The sequence below is a fragment of the Ovis canadensis genome, chromosome 18, assembly GCF_042477335.2.
Source record: "Ovis canadensis isolate MfBH-ARS-UI-01 breed Bighorn chromosome 18, ARS-UI_OviCan_v2, whole genome shotgun sequence".
Lineage (NCBI taxonomy): Eukaryota > Metazoa > Chordata > Mammalia > Artiodactyla > Bovidae > Ovis > Ovis canadensis.
In genome coordinates this window covers 57,834,633-57,853,723 of record NC_091262.1, presented here as the reverse complement: position 1 = coordinate 57,853,723, position 19,091 = coordinate 57,834,633, and the positions used below count along the sequence as shown (strand labels likewise).

Here is a 19,091-nt window from a genome sequence, read left to right as displayed (position 1 = left end):
CATAGCTGTCGCTTTGTAACGTTTTAATTTTTTTATATATATATTGTAGAGTTGGTAACACTGCTAAGATTTTTACGAACAGAATATCCCTTTCCCCATTATTCAGCTACTTGGCACCAGTCTCCTCATAAAAGTTTTCATATATTTGTACAAGAAATAGTTAAAAACACAGACACAGTCTCACAGGTAATGAAGTTTTTTTTTTTTTTTTTTTCATTTTGTAATTTTAACACTATGGATTTAGACAGCAGCTGTGATTATCTGTTAGTTTAAATCACCAGAAATCATTCTGACACAACACAGAAACATTTATAAAAGAAAGAAAAAAAAAACCAACAGCTGTCTAGCTGTTCTTTGTAGCTGATAGGTGCGTTCCTTTGATTGTTCGATAGCTAGAGTAGAGCTTCCAAAATTAATCTTTAAATTTCATGATTGGCCTTCTTCACCTTCTAAAACTACTCAGATCCTTCAAGTAAGCACTCGCTATTAAATTTTGTGGCATTAAATTTCTTTTTTTTTGTTACTATTCCACAGTGGTTTGGGCCCAACTCATGGAATCAGAGGGCCAGGACGAATCCACGCAACACAGTGATATTCAAAGGACAGCCGAGTTACTCTATTAGCATTGCACACATAAACAAATATATATGACAGTTCTATAGTCCATCCCCCCCCTCCCCTTTTGTTTTTAAAAAATGTTGGTTGACCTTTGAAATAATTTTCTGTCTCACTGGTAAATTGCTTTATATATTGCTCCATCAGCCAACCTGGAAAGAAACCAAAGAAAAGCACCCACTGCTTATAGGTAGAGCACAAGGGACTCTGGGAATGTTAACAACTGAGGCTATATGGCATCAATTTATTTCATACATCTGAGCATTATTCTTCAGTGCGTTGCGTGGCACTGCAGAAGAAAGAGTCGTACCCAGAATTCCGTTGTGGGAAAAAATGGCTCCATTAACCTTGAGCTAGTTAAGAGTCTTTTTATCTCTGAGAATGAAAAAGATTTGGGAGAAGTTGGGGTGGTGGGGAGACGAGGCAGGAAGAGGGGAGGCGAGAGAGAGGGAAAGAAAGGGGAGAGGTCAGGAGGATATACACCAGTAAAGCAACAGCGGGAATCTTAAGTGAAACGGAAGAGTCACAGGCAGTGGAAGCAGCATAGGGTGACGTTACAGAGGAAGGCCACCACACAAAAGTCACTAACCCCCAAGAATCACTGATTCACTAGGACTGCAGGAATGGGACTGTACCACTCCAGACTAGAGATAGAGCACAGAGAAGACAAAGGACAAAACAACTACATTAGCTTAGTATATACTGCATATAGAAACACACATGGAAACTGCAAGGGACTGACGGCCAAGGACACGTACACAGCGCACACATTACAGTTCTCACATCTGTTATTAGATGCCTTAACAAACAGCTGCCAAAAATGGAGTGGAAGAAGAATTAATACTTGACAGTCATTTGGAGTGTTTGACACTACACTGATTTCTGGCAACGAAGACAAAATAGGATATTTTTTTCCTTTTTCTTTTTTTTCTTTTTTTTTTTTTTAACTTAATGTGCAGTTTTCAGTTGCAGTTATCTGTTTGAAGCTTATTTTAACCCATTCATTAGTTTTCAACCTTACTGGTTCCAACCTAGATATCAAAGAACCAAAGGGGAAAAAAAAAATCCATCAAATCAGTCCCCCAAAATACAAATACAACCTTCCTTTTTTTTTAAGCAAGAAATGAAAAAAAAAAAAAACCAAACCATGTTAAATATTTTTTCCTTCTTTTACTCTGAAGTGTTATTGAAGTTGTAAAAATTAGCCTCAGTTAGACTGAGAAAAGGAAAGAAAAAAAAGCTCAACAAAAGGCAGAATGTACCTAAACTGCTCCTCAAGTCAGTTTGATTGAGTTTTCCAAAAACCCTTTTAAAAAGGGCTTTCCTGACCCATTAAATTTAATGTGAGGCTATGTTTGTTAGTTGGGAGGTAAATTTTAAGTCCTGCAGCAAACGTTAATGAGGGCTTTGTCTTAACTAACCAAGGAGACTGCAGCAATGGACTCCAGACCAGGACAGAACACACTTTTTGTTTGTTTTTTCCAAAACCCAGCCCAGGAGCTGCATTTTGTATGAAGACATTACAGATTAATAAATGATAGCACCATGGTTTTAGAAATTAAGTTAATGTTTCAGTAATTAACATTTAGTCCAACTTTTTGTTTTTAAACATTCTAGTCACAGGCCAGAAATTAAACTTAAGAACCCAAATTATTTTTATGTGCAAGTAAGAAAATCTTAAAATCTTAACCATAAAAAGAGAATTAAATTCTGCATAAAATTCTAAAATGCTATCCCCCTATTTTCAAAGGAATCAGGAACAGAAACAAAACACCACCCCATTTCATTTGACTTAGTCAAACAGGGCACATTGTTTATGCTTGTCTCTTTCAATCTTGATCATATCAAGATCTTTACGAAGAACACCCAATGGTTGTCACTTGAGAAATCTCTTGACCACAAGACTGAGTATTCTATGGCAGAGGCATATACACATGAAAGACATCTCAATAAAGATGCAAAAGAGAGCAAAACAACCCAACACACATCTCAGAAGAAGACAAAAGGGCAGGCAACCGGTCGTCTGACCCTCTGAAGGCCCCAAAAATAAAAAATATCTTTACAGGAAAGAATGAGTCCAGTGAAAGAAAGAAAAGGGGGTGGAACGGGGACCGTCGTGGCGAAGAGAAGATGCTGACCTGCTCGAATTCAAAGTGCTAGAATCAAAGGTCTAAACGAAAACGCCGACGATGCCTCCGGGGGCGGGCGGAGCCCCCCGCCAGGCCGCCAGGGGGCGCCGCTCAGTCCTCCTTGCGCTCCAGAGTCTGTGCCGCGTGGATGCCGTTGCTGTAGACCGGGAAGGGCAGCGTGGAGAAGAGTCCCTCCGCCGTGGTGAACACGTTGCCGGCCGGCATCTGCGTCAGGCCGGCCGCGCTCACCGCGCCGCCGAACGGTCCCGACATGTTGAGCCGATGCACGTGGTGGTAGAGCATCTCCATGGGCGTCTTGGGGTCGAGGCCGAAGCCCGGGCTGTTAACGTCCACGAAGTTAACAGCGTGCGCGTTGGGCAGCAGGTTGCCTTGCATGGCCAGGGTCACCTCGGCGGGGGCGTAGCGGATGGTGCCCGTGGTGTAGACCCTCTGCGCGGCCGTGCTGGTGGCCGCCAGGGTCCCGGTCACCCTGTGCACCAGCGGCAGCACGACGTTGCCCGCCTGCAACCTCTGCAGAGCCTCCAGGTCCCCGGTGTACAGCAAGGAGTTGGCCGCGCCCGGACCACCCCCGCCGTTCCCGTTCCCGCTCCCGCCCCCGGGGTGCTTGTCCCGCGGGGACGCCGACAGCGGGGGCGACAGCGGGTCGGAGGCGACGGGGGCCAAGGCCGCGGGGGCCGACGTGCCGAACTGAGTCTTGCGGGCGGTGGCGGTGGCGGAGGATGAGGTGCCGTCGGCGCCGGGCGGGGTGAGGACCGAGTCCGGGATGGCCACGTGCAGCCCCCCGGCGCCCGCGCCGCCGCCCGGCGGGGACGGGAAGTGCTCGGAGCTGGGGGGCTTGGTCATGCTGTAGGGCGACTCGTTCCGGGAGATCTCCCGGTTGGGCGGGTAATTCCAGATGCTGCTGTCGTTGTCAAAGTTGATGGGTTCCGAGATCTCGGTCTTGATTTTGAGCACCGAGGCACTGTTGGGGGACGACAGCAGCCGCGGGGGCTCCACCAGGCCGGCGTCCAGTCCGCCCGGGCTCGACGCGCTGGACAGGCGCCGGCGGCTGGCGCTGCCGCCCTTCTGCCGTTTCCGCCGCTTCTTGCGCTTCTGGTGCTTGCTGGAGGCCTGCGCGCCCGCCTCACCCGCGCTGTCCGAGTCCTTGGCGCTGTCCGAAGACAGAGACTCGCAGTCCTGCAGCCGCAGGTCCGACTCGCTCTCCACGTAGCCGCGCTCCACCTTGATCTGCATCCGGCCCAGCGCGCCGAAGCCGCCCCCGCCGCCGTCCTCGGCCGCCTTGGGGTTCTCAAAGTCCGAATGCTCGAAGCTGTCGTCGCTGTCGCGGCTGTCCGGGTTGCTGGAGCTGTGGCCGTCGTCATTGCAGTGCATGTCGTTGTCGCACGTGTTGCCTGACTTCTTGCGGTCGGGCTCCGGGTCTTCGCTGTTCTCCGACTGGTTCCCCTTCTCGTCGGACTTGGAGTTCTCGTTGTCCTCTGTGTGGGGGGAGACACAGGAGATGTCAGGTTAGCAGCACAACGCGACCTCTCACCTGCGGGGGCGGGGGAGGGGAGGGGAGGGCTGGGTGTCTTGTCCCATCCTGAGCTGCTGCTCTCTCCACCACTTTGGAAACTTAAAGCCTTGGCTTTCTCTCTCTTGAGGACCGAGGTTATGGGGGCCCAGAGCACGAGCCCCATCACCTGGAGGCTTGCTCCAAATGCAGAATCCTAGGCGTCCACCCAGACCTACTGAATGGGATCCTTCATTTGAACAGGATCCACAGGTGATTATTAGCACCTTAACGTTTGAGAAGTTCTGCAAAAATGCGCAGGGAATCAGCGTGAATAACCTGGAATAAGGTGTCAGTGGCACAGGAAAATGATTTGCAAGGTGACCTCCCAAAGAGGTGTGCGTTTTCTACTGACAAATATTTGCTCCTTATCGAAAACCATAGTCTGTTCCTAGAGTTGTTATTCTTCAGAGCACTGAATGTCATCTGATTTGTTTGTGTGTTTTATTTTTATTCTGTCTTTCCCCCCAGCTGGAATACAAACTCCACAGGGCAGGGGAATTTTTGTCTTTTTGGTTCACTGCTATATACTGTATAAGTAAGGAGCAGAGATTGTCTGTTCTGGAACTCTGTCCTAGTGAATACCCTCAAATGAATGCAGAAAACTTATCAAGAGCCTCCTCACCTCCTCCTGCTTCCCTGGGGCTGTCTGGAGTAGAGGGATATGTGTTCACAGGAGCAGGTTCCCAATGGATGGGGCTTGTGGTGGGGGAGCCCTAGTCATCTGCCACACTTCAGGGGAGGATAGGTTTTCTTAGTAATATAACCTCAAAACATTTAGGGATGATGCTGATTTCATGGCTCTGCTACATGCTTTTGGATGGTAGCCTGGACTGGAACGCTTGGGCAAATCACGTCACTTACTCTGGCTTTCCTTTATTTAGCAGAAAAGGCTGGATTAGAAGGAATTTTTGCAGTTGTAAATTCTCTGAGTTATGTGCTCCCTGTAGAGGGGACTGGGGATTGGAGGAAAAGTAAATTTTTATGTTAACTTTTCTGTGTTCCAAAGAACTATTCAGTCTGCTTCCCAAAATAACTAGGAAAGGGAAAGCGTGGATTTATTCAGCATAGATTCAGAAAATGGCTAACAGTCCAGCACGCAGAAAGAGTCAGTTACTGATGCCATTGAGTATCCCACTTTAGGAGTTCCATTCCAGCTTGGTGAGCATGTGAATATTTGGGGCTGAAAGTCACAGTCTGTCTTGGAGCAACAAAGATAGCCCTGCTGTCTGCTCTGGTAAAGAGGGTGGAGTTCGCTATGGGGTTAGGGCAGGGCTTCTTCTGTATGGAGGGCTGACATTAAATGATGGCTAAATCAGTCAGTCTCTGTATATTTGTGTGTGTGTGTATATATATATATATACACCATAATATACCTATGTGTATTAATATATAACAACATGCATATATGTATATAGTTTTACATATTTATATACATGTATGTGTGTGTTAGTCACTCATTCCTGTCCAACTCTTTGGAATCCAGTGGACTATAGCCCACCAGGCTGCTTTGTCTAGGAATTCTCCAGGCCAGAATACTAGGGTGGGTTGCTTTCTCTGGGGGATCTTCCCAACCCAGGGATCAAACCGAGGTCTCTCGCATTGCAGGCAGATTCTTTACCATCTGAGCCACCAGGGAAGCCAGTATTCGTGTATATATGTATATAATACCACATACATAAAGGTGGGTGCTTTATATATATGCACATACATATATAATGTGTGCATATGTATGTAGTGGTATATAAGTATATATACATATGTGTGTTGAGAAAGGCTCAGTAATACCTTGATATGACTGACTTCTCTATATAAAATTTGACCAGTTGTTTCATTCCGATGATGGCCCTCTGGCCGTTGCCCACCCCTCATGTTTGGAAAGGCAAGCCTTAATCGCAGAACATGGAGAAGTTGTAATACCTGTAATACCTGAGGTGTCTTTAGAGTCTGACTCAGAGTCGGAGGTCTCCGAGGACTCCGAAGTTTTCTCCGGCAGGTGGGGGAGCTGTGCGATGTCCATTGGAGTGTCCTTGTACTCCGGGTTGCTGTAGGGGAGGGAAGCGTTCATCAGGAGTGCACACACCCACTGGGGATGGCTTGCTTTTGACCATCCTTTTTCCACTTCCGTGCCCCAAACTTTGGGGAGCTCAGAGAGTTGGGAAGACTCACCATGAAATCATTTCTCAGCTCATCACGGGACTTCTATAGCAGCTTGGATTGCATGGGGGTACAGGTGCACTTGCTACAGCGATTGAATACCCAAATGCTACATGAAAGCCCCTGAAAAGCTTTTAAATAATCAGATACCACTGAGGGCCAGGGAACTGTGCTGCTTAACATTCCACCCCGTCTCACACCTGGGGAAACAGAGGATGCGCAAAGTACCCTCAACTGTTCATCCCCCTGCCTCCTGGGCTCCTAATGAGGCCATCGTTTTAGTACCCTTGTGTTGGCTTCTTGATGGAGCTCCTCAGCTGTTCAGATGGCTCTGAGGCTATGTGTGTGTGGCAGGGTGGTGGCGGGGGTAGTGGGGGGCAGAGCCCCCAGCGCCTAACGCTCTGACAGATGCACAGGTGCGCCTTGGGCTGCATGGATTATGGCTACTGAACTGTCAACACACCCATTACAATCACATTTTCATCTGCTCATGTGGTGTACACCTGTGGCTTGTTAGCTGAAATCTGATTGCAGTGGGGAGAGTCCCAGTGTGAGAGAGGCCCTAGCAGAATAGATCTAACCCCATCTGCACAAAAGTGCTTAATTTTTGTTCCATTGTTAATTCAGAAGAATGCCTCTCCTGGAAAAGGGAGTGTGTTTGGTCAGTCTGAGCTAGCGATCTTCACGAAATGCCACTCCAAAGCCAACCCAGCACCCAAGCAGGATAGGCTACCATAATCTGAAGGTTCAAGGAAATCCTCTTTCCTCCAAATGGAAAATGCCCTCTTCTGTCCTCCTGTTGATATCATGGCCGGCCAGCCAGACACCTACCATTGATGATTACTGGCTCCCTAGCTCATTTCTAGTGAAATTCCTGTATCAAAGAAGCACTGTTTCAGTAACTGCTCTACAATCACCAATATCCCCTGGGTGGGGAGGGGGGTGGCATTAATTCTCTAAGATAAATGATCGGGCATTTAGCATTTACTCCTTAGTGTGAATTAGCGTCAGCAGCAGAGCCTTCTCTAGCTGAGCCGAAGGTGGGAAGGTGGCCTTAACCCTTACGCAGTCTCTGTGATTCTACCACATGTTGTAAGGGCATAGGAAGAAGACTGGAGGAAATGACTGAAGTAATTTCAGAACAGGGAACTGCAAGCCTAGAGGGGGCCCAGCAGTGAGGGGCTCTGGCTAGGAGAGGGAGCAGGAAAATACTGCTTGGGGAGGAGCAAAGGATAAGAAGATGGGAGGGAAAAACCAATTTTAGTAGTTGCCGTCTGGCCAAGGCCTGTCTTTGTAGACCTCCAGGTGAGGAAGTGATCCTGGTGGGTGGCTGACTTAGGGGTCCTCCCTCTTGCTGGAGCTCATCTTTTTCAGCCTCCTGTGGTCCAGCTGCCATGAAGATTTCACAAGTTACTGTCCTCTGATGGACAGTCTTCTAGTAGTGAACCCACGGGGAGCCTTCAGGGAGTCTTCAGGCTTTTTGAGCCAGGAGGCTGGTCTTTGATACCCAAATTGCTTCCTTCCTCTCCAGATGGAACTGGGTGGAACAGGAGCAACCAATGCTCATGTACCGTGTGATCCTCATCTGGACCGAGAGTGTTGCTCCAGAGTAGCACAGACTGACCTCTTCCTAACCCTCCCCTCTCCCTCTGTTTGGGGACAGAGTAGGAAGTCATGAGGCTGATGAGGCCATAAGATCCACATGGGAAGAAATCTCCTTGAATCAGGTGAACAACCATGGGATGAGTTTAGCTCCTGAGGTTCCAGCTGCTGGGGGACAGCCATCTTTCAGACTTCTGTGTCCCTCTTACTAATGTCTAATGTTTTTAATATTTATTTGTTTGGCTGTACTCGTTCTTAGTTGTGGCACCCAGGATCTTTAGTTGCAGCATGGACCAGGGAAGTCCCACTAACATCTAAGTTTTAAGAATAATGGATCTCCCTGTCACAACACCATTTTTGCCTAGCCAATGAACATCAATGCCGCAATACCTTGTTCTGTTTTCTCTTTGGCATGTGAGTTTTTATAACCTTCTGCATTGCCTAGAGTGACTATTCCATAAACCTCTAAGTAAAAGAATTCCCTGAAAGCAGAACCCATCTTCGGTGTATCACAGAGCATTGTTTGCATGGAAAGTAGGCTTTGGAGAAAGCCCCATTAAATACTCATACTTTTACCTTTAGAGAGACAATGTAGAGTAGAAGAGGTCAAAAAAAGGAAAGAGAAAGTAGATGAATGAAGACTCTTCTACGTGGTACACATTAAAGCCCTCTCTAGAACAATAGTCATTAGTGTCTGATTGATATGCTGTTGGGAGCAAGCACATTCATGCCTTCAAGTCACCAATGGAGGCGAACACACCGAAGGGTCAGCGTGCTGCTGAGCCACGGCTGTCAGCTGCTCAGTCTCAAAGGAAAACAGGATTCGGGTACTCCCTGTTGAGATTATCAGCCAAAGGGCAACAACTTCCATTCAGAAGACCTACTGGCAGTTCACCTCCTAAGGCCACGTGTGGGCCCCGCTTGGTGGCTTTAGGCCAAGAGAAACCAAAGACTGGAATGACGGTGGTGGGAGGGAGCCAGGCTGGGCAGTTGGAGAATTTCCTAGCAGGATTGGTGGAGAAGATCTCAGACAGCTTGTCCCCAGATGCAGACCACCCAGGCTCTTCGTCTTGGTTACCATGGTGCTCATCTGAATGCATAGGCAGCAAGCATTTGAGGAAGAGAGAGGAATGGTGTTGCACACTGGAATTCAGGAAGCTGTTGAGCTTGGCTGCATTAATGGGTATAAATTTGAGGATGCATTCAAGTAGCAGTCACACTTGCCTGAGATCACACAGCAGGCAAAAGAGGACTCCTTCATTTGTATATTGAAACTGTCTTGATTCTGGTGAAGTGACTCCCTTCACTTACCTAAACTTGAGTGCTTGAGGAATCTAACTCTGTAATATGCTCAGGGCTTCAAAGGGATGGGATACAGGAGGAATATAATGAACTCTGCCATTTCTTCCTCATACCCTTTCACACCATTTTTGCAGGGGTTGGAGTGCATGAGTATGGGAGTGTGTCGGGGAGAAGGAGATGCTTTTTGAATGTTTCCACTGGAGGCAAAATCTCTGTTCTTTATCTGGCCCGAATGATTGTGGGGAAACCAAAGCAACTTCTGCAAAGCCGCCCAAATGTTGGCTGACCAAGAACTGTTGAACAGTTCCCAGGTCTGCCCTGGAAGTCCCTACTGACATAGCTTTGATCCTTTCGCATTTCTGTGACTCTTGTGGAAAGAAAAGCAGAATTTCCATACAGTTCCACACCAGATACTGTCAAAAGATAATACAACATGTCAGCTATTAACCATCGGGCTTTATGTTTTATAACTGAGACAGGAATGAGACAGAATTTGGAAATATACCTCAGAAGATAGTTCACCCAGATGATGTTCTTCTCATTTGCGTTCTTGGCGTTAATAGCTATGGTGGCACTAGACTGGATCCAAATGTAGCCTCCATTCTTCTGCATCCAGCGGTAGTACTTGGTCACACACTGGCCCTTATTCAGCACTAGTGAAAAAAACAAAACAAGGCATTGCATGTTAAGACTGGGATGAAATGATCATCATCTCTGCAAAATCTGAAGCTTAGAAAGAGGAGGTCCCGCACTGAGTCGGGGTGCCCCTCTGTATGCCTAATGTAGAATGCCATTAGTAGGACAAATAAAATCACCAATTCAGTGGAGCGGCAGCTCTGGAGCTAGGGTTACTATGTTTGTAGCAAGATGTGATTCCATTTGGGGCAGTCATGGTGTGAAAGAAAGGATAACAGGACTGCAGATCTTGCTGGCTCACAGAACGCTTAATGCGGCGTGGATGTTGTCAAGGGAGGGTTTGACGTCAGATGGGGCCACAGGCAAATCTGGATGTGATTTATTCATGGCTTCGAGGCAGCCCCCTCTGTGATTCTGGATATCTGAATGGTTCCGAAGATGCTTTCCCCCTCTGTCTTTGATCATTTCACCTCAGTGCGAGCCATCCCAACCTGTGTCCTTATACATCGGTGCCTTTAGATCCTGTTGAACAGAATTTATAGCATGAACTAAATCTCCATGGGTCAGTTGGGAGATTCTGGGGAGAATTTGCTGAACGTTGGAACAAAATACATTCCCTTACCAAGTCAGAGGGAAAGGCTGGCCTAAGGGAGGCACAGAGTTGACTTGGCTAGAGCTAAACAGAATGACAGCTCCGCATGGACTCTGAAATATGGCCCCAAATGAAGGAACAAGTAAAAACAATCAGTAATGTGAAACGGTGCCATTAAATACCCACGGAAAGAGAGCTTTAAAATGCAGATGTTAAAAGTGATACTTTAACCAAAATCTTGCCAAGTTGAAATGGATTTGATTTGTATCTGGGTACTCCTGAGCTAGTAAAAGGGGGGAAAGTGCAGTAAATCAGCCCCTGGAATAAAGTGCTATGCATGGGAAGGGTTTAAAAGGATGCCGGGAACGTGCACAACCTGCTGTTATCGCTTGGACAGGAATCTCAGTGACTGCACTCCCCCCAACAGCGCGCCAGCTGGCTGGCCACTAGAGGGCAGTGTGCACTCGTCCACGCTGCCCACTTTTGGCATGTCCTTGTCTCCGTCTGCTAAAATGAAAAACCTCTAACTGCTGTAATAAATTTGGCTAAATTAGCTGCTAAATGGTTATCTCAAGTAATATGTATTTGCATTAATCATCTTGCTCTAAACCAGAACAAGCCAGAGTCCTAAAGACGTAGTAAATTCATATTGTCCATTTAATTATGGCTAATAAGTGCTTCATATACAATAGTTTCATGAAGTACATTTTGATTTTTTTTGGGGAGGGGGTGTGGATGGGTAAAGGGAAGTCACTTTGGAAAAGAGCTGTGTTTAAGGCTGTGGAAGCTCTTCCTGTTGTGTCTGAGCCACTCTTCCTGGCTCTGAAAGTGATCAAATATCAAACCTCCACATATTTTATCCATAAACACATAAACTTCAATGCTTTCCTCCCATTCTCCTTTTTTTTTTTTTTTTTGGTCACAAAATACACCAAATGGATGGTTGTAAAATTTAATACTTATGTTTCAACAGTTGCTTGAAAATGGCTTGCTTTGATGAGTGCTTCAAAGAGCAATGAGTTCTTTTCTAAAACTATTCTACAGGTGAGGGTATTTTTAAAGCCCGGAACTGTCACCTTCTCTTGGTGACGAGGCTCCACAGGTAGGAGTGTCCTCTGCTTTTGTAGGCAATTGTAAGTTCTGCCATTCTGCATGCATGGCTCCCCTGGCTACAAAACTGCGTAGTGGAGCTGAAAGCAGGAAAGTACTGACTCTGCCATACAGCTCTTCTGTCAAACCATCGTTGCATGCAACAAGATGTGCTTTTATTCAGATCCTCTCAGCCTGGTTAACTATTAATAGAGGAACGATGGGTTATGAAATTCTGCCCACTATGTTCACAGAGAAAACTTAGAGTACCCCAATCAGTGGTTGGTGTATAATTCTTCCTGCTGTGTATCTGGAATAAGGGCTTATTTCAAATGGTCCTACACTTTTTAATAAAGGCAAAGACACTAAGAAGTCCCTTTTTTAGAGTCATATGAAGAAAACACTGAGATGCTAGGCCAGCCTAGCTCAGCCTGGCTGGGGATTTTGGACTAGAATTTGACCCAAAGCATGCAAAAATTAAAAAAAAAATAAAAAAAGTATTCCACACGCTGTGCTTTGTTGTTGTTTAGTAGCTTCAGTCATATCCGACTCTTTGCAACCTTCTGTCCGTGGGATTCTCCAGGCCAGAATACTGGCGTGGGCTGCCATGCCCTCCTCCAGGGGATCTGTCTCACCCAGGGCTTGAACCCATGTCTCTATATCTCCTGCATTGGCAGGCAGGTTCTTTACCACTAGCGCCACCTGGGAAGCCCCATGCAGTGCATAGCAAAGTGAGACAAAAATTATAAAGCCAAGTAAAGAATTTGCAGAATCAACATAAGGATCATCACCCCCTTCCTAATAATACTTTCTTACTTAAAGAAGCAAAATCTCCTTTCTGGAATGCATCACCAGCGAATCATCAGCCTTGGGAGTGGGCCCCATGTGTGTGTTGTGAAGGGACGGAAAGGTTTTATTTACTAAAAGACTGATGTGGTGTCACCTTTTTGGGTTCAGGCAGCATGACTCTGGATCTGATTAGGTGCATCTGTGTTTCCTGAGAAGATAAATACAACTTTATTAGGATCCATGATTACATGATATTATTTATCACCCAGGCCAAGGGCCATCTGGCAAAGAGAGGAGACCTCAGTGAGAGACAGGCAGGCCAGGTAGGCTTAGTGAGGAAGTGGTGGTGAAAAGGCTGGGAGGGAGGGGACTCCTGAGGGGTCCCCTGGGGAATCAGGAGCTACTTGAGTGCCTTTACTTAATATGGTCAACACCACAGAGCAGATCCAGGGCCTATCACCCTCAGCTCAATTTAGTTTGACTTAATCCATTGATTTGCTCTGGACCAGCCTGACAAACAGAATTATGAAAAGGGAGACATTCTAGCATGGTGTTATATCATGACCGTTTCCTGAGGATCAGTGTTTTCTGAATGACACCCCCCATATGTCTATGGGAATCTAGATAACTGGAGATAAGACTGGTTCTGAGTTAGCTCCTATTCAGTCAGTGAAGTTGTATCCAACTCATTGCGTTCCCATGGACTGCAGCACCCCAGGCCTCCCTGTCCTTCACTATCTCCTGGAGTTTACTCAAACTCATGTTTATTGAGTCAGTATGCCATCCAACCATCTCATTCTCTGTTGCCCTCTTCTCCTCCTGCCTTCAGTCTTTCCCAGATGCTACTGCTGCTGCTGCTAAGTTGCTTCAGTCGTGTCTGACTGTGCGACCCCATAAACGGCAGCCCACCAGGCTCCCCTGTCCCTGGGATTCTCCAGGCAAGAACACTGGAGTGGGTTGCCATTTCCTTCTCCAATGCATGAAAGTGAAAAGTGAAAGTGAAGTCTCTCAGTCATGTCTGACTCCTAGCGATCCCATGGACTGCAGTCTACCAGGCTCCTCCGTCCATGGGATTTTCCAGGCAAGAGTACTGGAGTGGGGTGCCATTGCAGTCTCCGAATCTTTCACAGCATCAGAGTCTTTTCCAGTGAGTCTTTGCATCATGTGGCCAAAGTGTTGGAGTTTCAGCTTCAGCATCAGTCCTTCCAAGGAATATTCAGGGTTGATGTCCTTTAGGATTACATTTAGGTTGATGTCCTGGTTTGATCTCTTTGCTGTCTAAGGGACAATTAGCTCCTACTATATGCATTGTTGACCACAAGATCACCCCAGTGCTTTTGTTTTTCCAGAGGACCTATAAAAGAGGTCACAGTGGAATTTTGCTTCTTTTAAAATGAACAAGGAATAATTTTTGCTTGAGGCTCTAGAACATAAATGTATGATTTGTGGATGAAGTTTCCTTTTTTCAAAATCATACTAGCAAATCAGTTGGATCGTTCCAGCTGTGCCAGAGGCAGGATCTGACAGCTTTTCCTGAGCTCATGTGGTTCTAATCAGCTCAAGAAGAAAAGCCACCTTGGTGCCAGTTTGAAAGGGATTTTTAGTTCGTAGTAAGTTAGACAACTTGATAAACACAAAAACTTTCTCGATTCTCACTAATCCAGGGCTGTTATTTTTATTTTGGGATTCTAGCTTTAAATAATGGAGAGAAATGAGAGACTATTTTAGTCTATTTTACAAAATCCCTTTCGTGGAGAAAAACAGAAATAAGCATGATGTAAGTTACTTGATATGGGCTTTGCAGATGCCTCAGTGGTAAAGAATCCGCCTGCCAGTTCAGAAGACATAGGTTCAATCCCTGGGTGAGGAAGATCCCCAGGGGAAGGAAATGGCAACCCACTCCAGTGTTCTTGCCTGGACAGCCCCATGGAGTCCAGGGGAGCCTGGTGGGCTACAGTCCATGGTGTTGCAAATAGTAGGACATGTCTAAGCACACATACACAAAGTTATTTGATACAGAAGTCCTTAAAAAATAGTTAATTGTCCCTTGAAAAGAGATAGATACTTATACAAACCCATGAGCCCAGGAGAACATTCATAACAATATGCTCAAACTATAAAGAGAAGAAACCGAGAGAGAAGAATATTCGTGTGGATCATGTTTTTAGTCTTACTCTATGATATGGGTCCGAGTACTTCTAAAACATAACCTGGCATCTTCTCTTTAATTAATCTCCAAGTTTACTTTTTTGCTGTCCACACTTTTTGGTAGAGCAGCTTATGTGTGCCTACTGAACTCAATGATCACATCATAACATTTCCAGAACGATGTCCTTAAAGTTGGGCAATAAGAATTAGCCTTTTTTTTTAAGTATTTATTTTTGGCTACGCTGGGCCTTCGTTGCTGTGCTCAGGCTTTCTCCAGTTTGCTGCATGGGCTTCTCATTGTGTGGGCTGCTCTGCAGAACATGGTTTCTAAAGCACAGGCTCAGTAGTTGTGGCACACAGGCTTAGTTGCCCCATGGCACGTGGGATCTTCCCAGACCAGGGATCAAACCCGTGCCCTCTGCATTGGCAGGCAGATTCTTAACCACCAGAGTACCAGGGAAGTCCAGGAATTAATTTTTATTTAAGGATCTCGAAACACTGAAATGGCTTTGTCTTAGGTTTTGGAGGGTAAGCGTGAAGACCAGGGAGGCTGAGTGTGTAAATTTCCCAGATGCCCTTACAGTCTTGGCTGGTCCCAGGCATAACTGTGGACGCCTCTGCAGCTGCATGAAAACATGCTCTTTCAAGCTCCGAAGTCTTGCTTTCAGCTGCTATGGCTTAGCTCTGAGAAAAACCAAGAAGCTGTCCCTAGCACTGTCTCACCTTCCAAGCTACAGATGCCTTTGAGTTACAGACTGTGCTCTGCAGGACAGGGCTGACCCCGCATTTGTGAGAAGAAGCTATCAGAGATGAGGAGAGACTTAGATCTTCCTGGTTGAACCATTCCAGTCCTGTTCATCTGACCGTTTTTGTCTCTAAGTGTCAAAATATCACCCGCCTCTAATTGTGAAGGAAATGGTGAATATAGTTCAAAGAAAAACGTGGTGGGCTTATGTTTTAGAACATGTGACTTTTTACATCACCTATGTATTTTATGCCCAAAGACGGGATGCTCAGCTCAATTAACTATCTTTTTAAAAAACCACCCGGTCTCTTGGTTCGCACTTAGTGGCAGGCATACAAGAAATGTCCTAGTTGCAGAGAAAACCTCCCCACCCCACCCCCAACCCCCTTCAAATCCGACGAGCTCTTGCCAGAGTGCACAACCGTGGCTCTGCACCCAGTGACCAACAGAGGGATTTCAGTGTTCCTGGGGAAAACTGTGTCCACTGAGATAGACTGATGATTGAAAGGACATAAAGGAAGCCTGTGTCTGTGGCAGGAACATAACTCTCTTAGTAAATCAAAACAAATCAGTCCAAGTTTGCCTTCAGAAATATGGAGGAAAAAAGAGAACATGCTCTCTTCCTGTTGGGCCGTTCTACAAAATCAAAGCCAAAGATTCTAAATAGTGAGTTACTTGTGCCTTCAAAAGAAGGAAGCAGTCTAATTCAGTTTGAAGAGGAGATGAAGAACACATCTCAAAAGCGGTCTTTTAGCAGAGTGTTGCACAAAAGGACGTTTTAGAGGTTTGCATATGCATTGAAAAGCTGCAGTACTTGGTGTATTCAGGTAAGTATAGAATCAATAGGAAATGGTGAGATCATCGGGGAGTTCACACTGGACATTCACACAGCTGGACAAAGAGCTTCATTATCGCCATGGTGATATGGGGATGCATCTGCAGCAAGGCACCCCCACCCCCGCCCTTGAGCTACCTTCATCAATGGCTGCAGAGAATGGGGAGCAGGGAGTGGGGGGGGCTTTCTGCTAGAAACTCAAAAATCATTGTCGACTTCACTAATGTGGAGAGCATGGAAAGCTGGGGGTGTGCTAGAATTGCCCTTTCGACTTAATTCCACAGTTGGGTGCTTAGCTATAGCCACTGGTTTTCTTTCTACATTCACAAAACTGGCAGATGAAACATGAAAAAGAATACTGACTCTTTAATCTCTGCTTCTCCACCTAAGGCCCAAGGCAGGCTGACAGGGAACTTCATTCTGGAAACAGGACTTTTTTTTTTTTTTTTTTAAATTCTGGATTACTTTTTCCTCTGCTTTTGAAAACTGTGGGCTATAGGGGAATGAACCTGACCTAGACTTAAAACAAGAACAAGTTTCTTTATCTAAAAAGTTATAGTCCTTGGTGCTTACAGGAAGGTCATTTTCAAAACCCACAAGAGAAACAGCGTTAGAGCCAGGAATGGTGCATTGAGTGTTTTATTTACTTGCAATAGAGACAGTTTTTCATTTAGAACTGCTCATAGGATCAAGCAAGGCTCTGATGCCATGCAGACTTTCCTATAGATTTTGCAATTAGTGAGCTGGATGTCTTAAATAGCAGGCATCCACAAATTGGTTTTTAGTTTTTTTGTAAATTTATGTGCCAAGCAATATTTGGTCAAGTTTAACGATATTTGATACTTAGTGTGAGTTAGAGCTTAAGGACAGAAGGCCGTGAGTGTGTGGATGGTCTGTGAATGACTGTGCATCATCTATGGATTTTCCCCCTAATACCCTAATGACAGGCTCTGCTTCAATCGCTATCTGTGTGATTTATAACCTCAGAAGAGGTTTTTTCCCCTGTACCACCACCGATGGATAGATTTTTATTAACTGTTAATATCGAATCATGCAGAAAACTTTTCATTGATTGAAAACATGTCAATTAGTTAAATTTAAAAAAATAAATTCCTCTTTTGCTGATCATAATGTGCAGAATTGGAGACCAAGGCTTTATTTCAACATGGAGAGGATCATGTTCTAGGACTGGAAGAATCAAAGTAATGGTTGGCAAGAGTGACATCTGAGATTTTTTTTTGGTTTCAGTCCAACCAGGGAGTTTTGGTACTCTCTATTCCTGCTCTTTTTGACCTGGGACAGTTAAAAATAGAGTATTCTTTAGCCCTCATAACATCTTTTTGGGTGGGGGTTTCTTGTATAAGGAACACTGAACTCTTCAGCATGGAATTAAGGTTTGTGGCCAGGAAATCAGGGAAACAGTTTATTCACTCATCCAAGAAATGACGTTGCTGAAGGTGACTTCGGTGCCAACACTAGGGGACAGCAAAGGAAGCAGAGCCTGTTGCCCGCCTGTCCTCCTGTCTGAGTCTCAGTTGGTCCCGGAAATTTTGTTTCCCTTCCCGGGTACTGATTGAGGTTTGGAATGTGATGAAACCCCAGACAGCGAGATTCAAGGGGAAGTCTCTCAACCATGGGAGACTGTTGAAAAAGTTTTCTGTCTTCGGAAAGTAAGGATTTGCCTCTCTTTGCCTTTAAACGGGAGACAGATGCTTATCAGTCACTTTCACTAATAAGTTTATCACAAGGATGACTCATGGAAAGTGGCGTGGAGGCCCGTGAACGCACAGCGGGTCCATCCTGGCCTGGGTGAATTCTTCACCTCCTTTAAAAATGCAAAGGAAGTGTTGGGATGTAGGGAGACCTACAGAAAGGTAAACGACGAGGTGAATCTTGTAGTCAGGTTTGTTTTATGTCTCTGGCAGATCCTGTGTTTCAAGATACAGTTACTTCACTTAGTCTATTATATCTACCAAGAAATATCGAAGTGGTGAGGCTTAGGTATGGAGAGACGAGTGTTCCATAAAATCAGGACTATTTAAAGGCGCTTAGGCACATTTCGCCTGTTCACCTGTTCTGTTAAATTGTCAGAAATCCTGGTGCTTTATTGTGAAAACATTACGGATTCTCCCAGGTGCGCTCACCGTTGATTGTCCTCTGAATAGCAAATCTGCTGCTGCTTTTTGAGTAAAAGGACTCTCATTTGGGGCTCTCTGTGTGGTGGGCTTCCACCATGCCTCAGGGAGATAACCCTTGATTGTTTAAAGCAGCCATGGTAATTCCATCCAGTGAGTGGCCGAGGCTGGGGCATTTGATGAAGCGCTGGATGATGAGACTTTCCTGGAGATCCTCCAGGGATATTTTCTTTCAGAAAATGAACAGAAAGTAGCAGCTGACCCTCTCCTGACTTTGGACACTGTCCGATGAGGCACATTCATTGGCGGTGCTACAGTTGTCCTTTGATCACGGAGGGAAAGTAAAGATGATTACAAAGAAAGTTTATGTCATTTTTACTTGGGTTTTCTGTTACTTCCATAGGTGAGTTCTGGCACCTCCCCAAGAATTCAAGGAGGCCAGAGAGGGGATGGGCGTTCACAAAGAGGTTCAAATCACCTGGTCCTTAATCAACCCTATATTAATGGGAAAACATTGTATGCTCAACACATACACAAATTAAATCCTATGTTGCTCATTTGTGTTTTAATCGAAAAGTTTAAGGGTTTTTTTTGGAGATATGCAGGGTGTCATTAAATCTATATTTCAAGCAAAGTAGTTTAAAAAATACAATGTCATCTTGTCCTTTATTTTGTAAGAAGTAATGGAATTGGTTTTATTTAGGGTAATTGAGTTTGGTTAAAATGGATGATTTAGAAATATATATA

The 19,091-nt window shown here is 45.5% G+C and overlaps 1 protein-coding gene across 6 annotated transcripts in view; it reads right to left on the bottom strand.

The window, feature by feature from the left end:
* Positions 1–506: 506 nt before the first annotated feature.
* Positions 507–19,091, bottom strand: part of NPAS3 (neuronal PAS domain protein 3) — a 962,475-nt gene continuing 943,890 nt past the window's right edge. For 4 of the 6 annotated variants that reach the window (XM_069558689.1, XM_069558690.1, XM_069558692.1 and 1 more), the window contains 3 exons: positions 9,881–10,028; positions 6,235–6,359; positions 507–4,240 (listed from right to left, as the gene is read on the bottom strand). In XM_069558689.1, the coding sequence (XP_069414790.1) occupies positions 2,856–4,240; positions 6,235–6,359; positions 9,881–10,028 (1,658 nt within the window). In that variant the 3' untranslated portion in view covers positions 507–2,855. The remainder of the gene's footprint in view (positions 4,241–6,234; positions 6,360–9,880; positions 10,029–19,091) is intronic. The other 2 variants (XM_069558691.1, XM_069558694.1) reach the window with 1 other exon arrangement.